This window comes from Cannabis sativa, chromosome 9, assembly GCF_029168945.1.
Source record: "Cannabis sativa cultivar Pink pepper isolate KNU-18-1 chromosome 9, ASM2916894v1, whole genome shotgun sequence".
In the NCBI taxonomy this organism is placed as follows: Eukaryota; Viridiplantae; Streptophyta; class Magnoliopsida; order Rosales; family Cannabaceae; genus Cannabis; species Cannabis sativa.
Genome location: NC_083609.1, coordinates 21,558,677 through 21,569,659, shown reverse-complemented (window position 1 = coordinate 21,569,659; position 10,983 = coordinate 21,558,677). Strand labels below are relative to the sequence as shown.

At 33.1% G+C, this 10,983-nt stretch overlaps 1 protein-coding gene across 1 annotated transcript; it reads left to right on the top strand.

Annotated features, from left to right (window-relative positions):
- Positions 1 to 306: 306 nt before the first annotated feature.
- On the top strand, positions 307 to 2,530 carry LOC115721763 (transcription elongation factor SPT4 homolog 2). The gene is made up of 5 exons (XM_030650839.2): positions 307 to 483; positions 649 to 740; positions 847 to 902; positions 1,166 to 1,227; positions 2,273 to 2,530. Exons 1-5 carry the CDS (start codon positions 394 to 396, stop codon positions 2,321 to 2,323), a joined length of 351 nt encoding a protein of 116 aa, XP_030506699.1. The 5' UTR covers positions 307 to 393; the 3' UTR covers positions 2,324 to 2,530.
- Positions 2,531 to 10,983: the final 8,453 nt, after the last annotated feature.

The window sequence follows — 10,983 nt, the reverse complement described above, 5'->3', positions numbered from 1 at the left end:
TATTAATAATTATGTGGATGTCCAAATCTTTTATTTATTACCATTAATTGTAATCAATATTCCTCTTTTTCTTAGTTTCCCTTTTTCTTAGTTTCTTAATATTTCACTCTTGTATTTGTATAAATAGGGGTTCACCCCATTGGAATAAAACAACTCAAAAATTCTCATTCACTTTCTCTTTCTCTCTCAATCTTCTTCTTCTTTCTTCTCATCTACTTTATATTATTTTATAATATATATATATATATATATATTATTTTATTTTTTTTGAGGTTTAAGAGAGTAGCATATGATAAGACCATACTAAATGTATGCATAGTCAAATTTTCCTTTATTTGACTTGGAAAGAGAAATTGAATAAGGGAAAGCGAAAACAGAAGGCAAGACAGAAGAATGGGAACTGCTCCCGCCCAAATTCCGACGAGCTTCGGCCACGAACTAAGGGCCTGCCTTCGTTGCCGCCTTGTCAAGACTTATGATCAGGTATCCTTCTTCTTCTTCTTCTTCGTTTTCTCTTACTCACATTTTCAGGGTTAGGGTTTAAAACTTCATGCTTCTAACACCGCGAAACTCATTTTGCCTCTAATTTTAGTTTCACTATTTTCTAAAATTATATTGAAATTTTTGTGGGGGTGGGTGATCATTCAGTTCAGAGAATCGGGTTGTGAAAACTGCCCCTTCTTCAAGATGGACGAAGATCACGAGCGTGTCGTCGATTGCACCACTCCTAATTTCAATGGGTATTTTTCCTTTTCCTTTCCTATAAATAATTTTTTTTTTAATTTTGAAATCTTTGTAATGTATGCACATTGTCACGACATGTCGTTTGGATTTGGGTTTTGATAGCATAATATCAGTGATGGATCCTACCAGAAGTTGGGCTGCTCGCTGGTTGAGAATCGGTAACCTTTTATTTATTCAGATTCCTTTTTTTCATTGGTTTTATTTGGAAGTTAACCAATTTCTCTTTCTCCTTGGTCTTGAAAAACTGAATGTAATGCCTGGTTTAAGTATAAATGTTCTTATTACTTTGGAATTATGTATTCTTTTGGTTTAAGTATAAATGTTCTTATTACTTTGGAATTATGTATTCTTTAATTTTTATATTTTTGTTCTGTAAGAATAGTTGATTTCTGTAATAAAACATTTTCCGGGGTTCTGGCAGGCAAATTTGCCCCTGGCTGTTACACTCTTGCCGTCTCAGAGGCATTACCTGAGGACTTGCAGGTGAGATAACTAGTTTGTTTATTATAATCTAGTTTGTTATAGACTAGTAATTTCAAGTGATAATTATTGTATAAAAAAATTGAACGTGGCTAGTCTTGACTCTTGACTTATGCTGAGTGGTTACTTTATTGCACAAATTTATGATTTTCTCTAACTATTTATCCCTAAACTTTTATGGGCTCCTGATGCCTTGGCATTTGAATAGCTTGATTGCATTATACTTGGGATTGGAAAGTGTCTAAATGTATTCCCTTCTTGGGTGCAAATGTGACATTAGAATCTTTACCAACTGTGTTAGTATGCTGCCCTTTCTCTATGGGTTACGAATCGCTTCTGAGATATCTTTTACCACCTGTGTGCTGCAAACTCTTAAACCTGTCTTTCCTCTTTCTATTGATGACTGTAGTCATTATAAAAAATTATTAACTTAAACTAAAGTTAGGTTGATACGCTTGTTCATTGGTTCCAATAGCAGAGCCAGTACTTACATCCTGTGGGGTAAGGCGAAATAATAAGCACACACAAATAGATTTCATTTGTTCTTAGTCTTAAGTATCGTATGTCTAGGAGTAAACTTTTGTTAATACATGTCCATAATTTTGTTGAGGTCGAGATAAAATTGAATAAAACATTTATCTCTGAATCTGATTTGGGGTGTAAGGCCTAATTTTCACGGGGACATGACAACTGTATAAATCTTGTATTTTGGAGCAGTGGTAGAAATTTTTAATGTTTATGGGAGCAAAGTCTAAATGCAAATTAACATATAAAAGTTTGAGTCGGAGCCACTGACACGCTTGATCCTCATTCGGCTCTGCCATTGATTGTTTCTGCAAATCTTGTCCTATTTTTCGATTCCATTGTTTATCTCCTTTTACATTGATCAATAAAGTAGATACAATTTGAAAATGGTTTTCATGAGTTTAGTAACAGCTCAGCTGCATTATGCTTTTGCCAAAATTAGCAATATGATAGGTATTAATTTTTATTTTTACTGGCATATTTTTCTTAGTTTAATGACTTGTGGTGTGCTGACTTTATGCAGAACTTATGCGAAGACGAGCGAGTTCAGTATGTGCCTCCGAAACGCGTGTGAATGGCTAGGCTAGGCTAGTCAAGCATTTTGATATTTGTGATGTTTGTACGTAGTTACAGTGAGGTAGAAACTTTTTGTGGGAAACAATTTTGGTTGTGAAAACTCACTGTTCAGTTGCTTAAAATGTTTCAGTGAAATCCCCATTAATAGGTTAATTATAGTATTCCGTTGTACTTTGGATATGAAAAGATCACTTTGACCACTCCCAACAACTTCTCTACTCTTTTCTTTAAAATACATCATCAAAACTCTACTTTTTTTTATTTTACCTCACACATTTATATTAAGAGTTCTTTCATAAATATAAATATCAAAAAATTTAGTAGTTTGTTTTTATAGACATAAATAAATAATACAAAAAAATATGAGATTAAAAAATAATTAAAATTTAAAACATGAGAAAAAAATAAATAAATATAATAAGATTTGTAATAATAAGTTTAGTTGGAAAAGTTGCTGGTGTCGGAAAAATTATTGTCGTTGAAAAAATCACTGGAAAAATCATTCGAAAGGTTACCGGAAAAGTCGTCAAAAAAGTCATTGTTGTTGGAAAAGTCACTGTTGTCAGAAAAGTCACTAGAAGTAGATGTCTCAGATATAAATAAAAATAAAACTGATTCTCTAACATAATAAATAAAAACAAATACCACAAAATAACTCAAATCGGTTATAATTGAAATATAATCAGTTCTGTAAAATAATAAATAAAAGCAAATAACACAAAATAACTCAAACTAATTATAATTAAAATAGAATCGATTCTATAATAATGTTATAATAAATAAAAACAAATAACACGAGATAATTTAAACCAGTTATAACTAAAATAGTATTACTTATATAACATAATGAACACAAACAATAAATATGCAATAACGCAAACCGATTATAATTAAAAGAAGAGGAAATCAGTTCCTAAAATGCTGAAACATAAAGTAAAAGCAAAACTAGTTCCACAACAAAATATCTCATAAGACATAACACTTCATAAAACCGGTTATAATTTTTTTTTTAAAAAAAGTGAGAATCAATTCTAAAAAATATTGAGGCATAAATATGAAAAGAATAAGTTCCATAACAAACTAAATAAACACAAATAATAACACAATAATTTAAATATAATAAAAAGGAACCGGTTATATTTATCAACCAGTTAAAAATTTAAAACAAAAAAATTGATTCCGTAAAACAACTTAGATAAAACTCACACACAAATACCAGTTAAATAAAATAACTCAAACAAAACATCCATTCAACATGTTCCAACCTACCAAATAATTACACCCATACCATATCTACCCCAAAAATACCCATTATTATGTTATATAACCGGTTCTATTTTAGTTATAACCGGTTTGAGTTATTTCGTGTTATTTACTTTTATTCATTATAATATTGTTATAGAACCGATTCTATTTTGATTATAACTAGTTTAAGTTATTTTGTGTTTTTTTTTATTTTTATTTATTATGTTACAGAACCGGTTATATTTCAATTATAACCGGTTTGAGTTATTTTGTATTATTTATTTTTATTCATTATGTTATAGAACCGGTTCTATTTTTATTTATATTTGAGATATCTACTTCTAGTGACTTTTCTAGCGACAATGACTTTTCCGACAACAATGACTTTTTCGACAAGTTTCCGGTGACAATAACTTTCTTCTAGCACCAGTGACTTTTTCAGGATCCTCCTCTTGCGATCTCTCCTCTCTTCTCTCAGGTTGACGACTGGCATCAGGGACAACAGGTTCCCTACTTCAGGCAGAGTCGCGTGTAGGTTGGTTTAGGTCGAGACCTTCTTGTTCAGTCATTTGTTCCCTTCGATTACGAATATTGTTAGGACGCTCAGTATGACGTCTAGTTATATTGGTTACTTGAGGGTTGCCTGAACGTGGGTTTAGGACCTGGGGTGGACGTCGGGTCCTGACTCATTCTCTTCCATCGACTTCAGCTTGCAGAGCACGCATCTTTTCCTGCATGGTCATGTACTGTGCTGTTGTAAGTTGGATAATGCCTTCGGAGGCCACCACTTGAGTAATCGCGCGGGAAGTGACCTACTGTAGCCGCTGGTGTGGATGTTGTTGGAAATTATTTTACCAGGATCTTAGATTTACTCACAAGTATGTTGATTAACACCCTAAATATGAACTTCTAAAACGATTATGAAATAAACACATATGAAGTATGAGAAACCTTATATTGGGTGCAGCGGAATAATATGACTCCTTCCGTTCAGATCTCTAACCCTTGTATCCTTTCTGTCGCAGAGTATTATCAAGATCTGAACCTGGATCTCTTTCACTCCTTCTTTAGTGCTGAAACTCCTTCTTGTTGAATGTCTTTCTTCACGATCTTCCTCACTATGATTGAGGTATCACTTGCTGCGTGTGGGCACTACTCTAATCACTAAGAGGTTCGAAATTCAAGAGGAAGAAGAAGAGTATAGGTGGCGGCTAGGGTTTAGAAGTGAATGCTCAGGTTTTTCTCTGAAGGAAAAAGTAGAAAGTTAAGTGTAAATTTCTTGAAGCCTTCACTATCTATTTATAGCATTCCACTAGGGTTAGGTTTGAATTATTTGGCATTAAAATAATGAAAATATCAGATGATAAAGCCTATAAAAGTGGTCGGCCTAGGCAATATGGATTTGGGCCTCACGTTTTGTAATTTTGCAGTTTTGTCATTTCTGCATCTCATTTTCTCAAAAACGCCAATCTTCAAATTCAACCATTTAAATGCCAATTCTAACTATTTAATAACTATAAATAATTATTAAATAATATGTCATTTATCATATTTAGTAATTGAACCATACAAAATATCATAATTAACAAATATGCCCCTAAAACTCTTTCTTTACAATTTCGCCCTTACTTAGTGAAAAATTCACAAATAGACATAGTCTAAATTGAGAATTATAATTGATTAATCAAAACCAATTATATGAGTCTTACAAGAAATATTATCTCAACTAGTGGGGGGACCATGGGTCTATATAACCGAGCTTCCAATAAGCAGATCAAGAATTTATAGCCTAAATTCACTGACTTATTAATTCTTCGTTGAATCCACGCATAGAACTTAGAATTGCACTCTCAGTATATAGAATGCTCTATATGTTCCACCATATAGACACATCATTAGTTATCCATTGTTATAATCCTAATTTGATCAATGATCCTGTATATGAATGATCTACACTGTAAAGGGATTAGATTACCGTTACACCTTACAATGTATTTTATCCTTAAAACACTTAACCCTGTATAAATGATATTTCAGCTTATGTGAAATGAGTACTCCACCATTTATTTTCGTTTGGTCAAGCTCGAAGGAGATCATCCTTTACTTACTATTCGCCAGATAGAAGCTATAGATTCTATGTTTATGTTAGCGCTCCCACTCAATTGCACTACCGTGTTCCCAAAATGTACGTATCACCCTGACCCAAAAGTAGGCTTAACTAACAAATCAAAGAACACGAATAGCCTCTTGAGATTGAGCCTAATCATAACAGGATTAAGATCATTTGATCTAGGATCAACTAGGCGATATTGACTTGAATAGATATTACGGTAAGTTTAATAAATCTAAGTCAAAGTTCAATATCGGTCCCTTCTGATGCATACTCCATGCACCCAACCTGAGCTTTACTTTAACCAATGCTCTGGAAAGAACATAGCATTTCTCCAAATGCAAGTAAACTCTGTTGTAGATTATCTTATCAGTAAAACCCTGTCTCTGATAAATCTAAGAAACTTTATTCACATAGTCATGTTTACTTTCCAAAGTGTTGACAACACAATAAACAGGATCAAGTATGTGAAAAGGGTTTCAGATGAATTTATAAATCAAATAGACAAGCAATTGATAACATGAACCAAAACATACACAAATGAATGAAAAATACTTCTGTTTCTTTATTGATGGATTACATTGAAATGGAGTTTTATTTAGGGCATAAAACCCAACAGATGTCTCCCCAGCATGTCCAGCAATTTTTGAGAATAGATTGAGGGGGTGACGTTGGTCCGTCCCACTCCTCCTATGATTGTATCAGTTGGATTTGTTCCATCTCCAGGGATAGGAACGTGCATGGTTCCAACATTAAAGGATCTTGTGTTGTTATTTCCATTTGTTTGGTTGGTGGCCATGATGATTTTGCTCCAAAATCGATAAGAGAGTTTTCACAAAAGGCACCAAATGTTGTCGGAGGGATTCAGACAACACCAAAATGTATGCAAACAGTAAATAATCAAAAGAAAAATAGCAAATACTCTACTTAGAATAGTGAGTATTCAAAGAAAACTGCCAAGAAAATATAACAACTGGAAAAATAAAATGAAGACAAGGGAATATAGTGGTTCAATCAGATCATGGTCTGCTTAGTCCACTGTTATAAATAATTTCTGCTTAATTTATTCATCTTGGATCACTCCTTTATGTAGAAAGCAAGTGTTCTTTTAGTTACATAACTGATTAGTTATAGAACTGCTTTACAATAAATAACAATATTACATCAGAATAAAAGTAAAAGAATAAATGAAGAACAATTTAATCCGTTTTAATAAGTGCAGCAGCGTATGCGACTTTTAAGGTGCGAGTTGTCTGTTCATATTCCCGCACAAGCTTGTAGGCTTTAGATGCGTTCTATATTCATAAAAAGGGGCTGATGAGCCTATCACCAGGATGTCTACGTTCTAACTGAGTCGCATTAACGGACATCTTATGTATCAACAACATGAGACACGCGAGTCCCCATTAGGTCATCAAGTACGTTTCATCATTTGGACCAATCGTTATGTAAAAAGGTGATCTTTACCTAGTTGTAGGAGAAGGCTACTTAGTCATCGCATATGTTTTGATATATGTGCAACTTGAATTAATCCCTATCAGTTCTGCTTATCTTACACTGCGCAAGGCGTAGTATGCGACTAGACTATGTCGAGGCTGGATCTCTCGCAAGTTTGGTTCAAAGCGAGGTCAATTCTCGAAGAGTCCTTAATTAAACAGCTCATTCATCCTTTGAGGATTAGATCTACGTGTCAATTTTATAGGAGATTGATCTCGAGTTTCTATGCGAAAAATTCGTACTATAACAGTTTTTTTTTTATTGTTTTCGTGTTATTTTTATATATATATGAATAAAAGTGTAAAATTTTTACCAAAATTAGTATTTTGTGTAAATTTCTTTTTAAAATGTTGTTGATCTAAATTTATATCCTCTACAATACAATGTACCATATTAAAATTAAGTACCATAATTTTATTTTATTTTTTTTTGAAAAAAACTTAGATTTTGGAAATATTGTCTAAATCGTTAATCGATGTATATATAATATATACACAATAATTTGGAAACAAATACAAAGTAGGTACACATAAAGTATGTATATACCATACGAACTTTATTAGTAATTAAAACAAATTTATCATTCTGAACAAATCACATGCAGTAAAATTAAAGAAATGATAAGCATATATTAAAGTATATTCTCTCACAAAATAAATCTAACTTGTGTGTCCAAAAGAAAATGAGATGTCAAAATATAAGGAAGGGAAATTTATATGATATGCTAACTTTTGTCATTTTTTTATAAAAATATTGTCAGGCGGTATATTTTTACATTTTTACTGTGTTTTCTATAAGTTTCATACTGCAGTATACTGTGTTAAGTTTTCACTGTTGTTCTAATGGTATTTTTTAGTTGTTCTACTGTTGTCTTGAGTTGTTCTGTTTTGAGTTCTACTGGTGTTTTATAGAAACACGGTATTTTTGAAGAGATTTCCGTGTGACAGTATTTTTATAAAAGTTAACCTAAATTTCAGTATTTTTGTAAGTTTCCCAAATACAAAAGGAGAATTTTCATAAATATAGGAATTGAGGGTATAGTTTACTTTTTTATGGCATAAATAAATAACACTAAAGGTTATGAGTTTTTTTTTTATTATTATTTTTACATTTATATAGATTTTTTTTATTTTTTTTTTTACATTTATATGGATTTTTTTATGCCATATTTTTGTAAAAAAAAAAGTAGAAATCCCATATTTGTAAGACAATAATAAGTTTTGTCGGAAAAGTTGTCAGAAAAGTTGCTGGGAAAATCATTGTCGCCGGAAAAGTCGTCAGAAAATTTGCTGGAAAAGTCATCATCGCCGGAAAAGTCGACGGAAAAGTCAATGTCGCCGGAAAAGTCACCAAAAGTAAATGTCTCATATATAACTAAAAATATAACCGGTTGTATGAATAAAAACTAATAACTCAAACCGGTTATATTTCAATTATAACCGGTTCTGTAACATAATAAAGAGGAAACTTTATTCACATAGTCATGTTTACTTTCCAAAGTGTTGACAACACAATAAACAGGATCAAGTATGTGAAAAGGGTTTGAGATGAATTTATAAATCAAATAGACAAGCAATTGATAACATGAACCAAAATATACACAAATGAATGGAAAATACTTCTGTTTCTTTATTGATGGATTACATTGAAATGGAGTTTTATTTAGGGCATAAAACCCAACAAACTCCCACTTGCACTAATATAAAACAAAAAGTGCATTTCAAATAATCTCAACACCTTGATATACAAATCAAGTGTAGTAGTAGTAAACTCCTCGTAATAGGATCTGAAAGGTTGATTTAAACACAACCTTTTCTCCACCATTACTCTTCCTTAATCACAAAATCATTGATAATGTGAAATTCCTCTCTATATGTCTACTCTTTTTGGGATACTGGATTCTATACCTTTGGCAACTACTTTTGGTTAATCAGGAAATAACACTAGTAGTTAAGGCAATTTGGAATGGTGCCAAAAATGTATAGAACTTTCCTTAGACTGAATAAGTACCTTTCTTGTAACTTTAACATTCAGTCCCTTTCTGGTAGACCTAGAGACTTCAGATAGGTTTTTACACTTCTCCAAAATCACTATTCCACCCACAGAGTAATCACCATCTTATCAGAAAGATTTTCTAGCACAAAGGCAAATCTCGAAATCTGATGTGGTGTAGTCTAAGAGTTTTAAATACACCCTTATTGACTAACATATAGTTCATCTTCTTAATCTTAAGATTTACTTGATTGTCTTCCAATGTTCTTCTCCTGGATTAATCTGATACCTACTCATTACTCCCACTCAACAGCAGGTGTCTGGTCTAAGGCATACTAAAGCATATCTGAGACCTCTCACTGTTGATATAAGAAATTCTTTCATGGCTTTATCTTTTCTGGAATAGTTGAGACTTTTCCTTAGATAAATAAAATCTATGCCTAGGAAGTTGTGAAGCTTCTATAGATTGCCATTAGAAAGAAAATGCTTCAGCATCTTACTAAAGTAAGTTGCTTGCATTAGAGTAAGTAATTACCAGGTATACCATAAGCCATAGGTTTAGATAAACTCAAACCTATAATACTAGGAACAGGAAGTCTTGTTAAGTCCATTGAATAGACTTATACACGAAATTTCCTTTTATGTCCTTGTAATAGAAAGTTTAGGTTACTCCATGTAAATGGATTAAACCATAGTTCTCTTGGCTTTTCTTCTTAGTTTCTTATCTTGACAATCCATTACTTGTTTAAACTCACAATGGATTTTTTTTTTTTTTTGAGAAAAGGATAAAGTTTTATTCAACTTGAAATAAGATCATCCCTTACAATTGAAAGCAAATTTGATGGAGCAGAGAACTCATCAAACATACAATCTCACATAAAACAGGATTGCCTTGCAAGACAATGAGCAGCCCTATTTGCAGATCGTTTAACAAAAGAAATAAAAACATTTTGTAACTCAGATAACAAAAGACGACAGTCTTGAACAATCAAACCAAACTGAGATGGCATTTGAACTGATCCATTAATAGCCTGAACAGTGACCAACGAATCAGTTTCAACTTCCACATCAGTTACATTCATCCTCTTGATCCAACTCAAGACTTCTTTCATACCCACCACTTCAGCAATCTCAGGAGAAACCGCACCCACTTTACTCCCAATAGCCGCATGTATGAGTTTCCCAGCCGAGTCTCTAATTATGAAGCCAAAGCCAAATCGAGTCTCACTTTCGAAGATTGCCCCGTCGACATTGATCTTGAACTTAGTAAAAAGTGGTTTTGTCCAATGCTCCTTACCATTCCCAATATTAACATTGAGTAATGGAGATAAACCATTTGATTGAGCATTTTGCCAATTGCCAAGATTAGTTCTAGCCGACCGAAGAACCTCCAAAACAGTGGTTGACTTATTACTCCATAACTGATCATTACGGGCTGTCCAAATTCGCCACAAAAGCATCGCAGCCTCCTCAGCTACTGCTTTGCTGCCGTGCACCAGCAGGTTGCAAAACCAGTCAAGAAAAGCTTCCTCCCCGATACCAGCAGCAGAAGCCAAAGATAAGTTCCAACAGGAATGAGCAAATGAACAGCTGAAGAGTACATCAGAGGCCGATTCTGGTGCAAGATTGCACAAGGGACAAGTTAAATCGACATGGACATGCTTAGTTGAAAGCTGAATTTTTGTTGGGAGGCAACCCGAGATGACACGCCAAAGCATATGTTGAACTTTGGCTGGAACATTCAGTTGCCATATTTTTTTCCAGCAGCTTTCCACCCCAGTAGCCGGCCAATCCCCATTAGAACATTGCAACAA

What these genes read in the sequence shown, in the direction of transcription:
- LOC115721763 (XM_030650839.2), top strand. Translation starts at nt 394, where the DNA reads ATGGGAACTGCTCCCGCCCAAATTCCGACGAGCTTCGGCCACGAACTA. An exon ending in ACCACTCCTAATTTCAATGG is followed by an intron (nt 741 to 846) that starts GTATTTTTCCTT and finishes GGGTTTTGATAG; the next exon opens with CATAATATCAGTGATGGATC. An exon ending in TGCTCGCTGGTTGAGAATCG is followed by an intron (nt 903 to 1,165) that starts GTAACCTTTTAT and finishes GGGTTCTGGCAG; the next exon opens with GCAAATTTGCCCCTGGCTGT.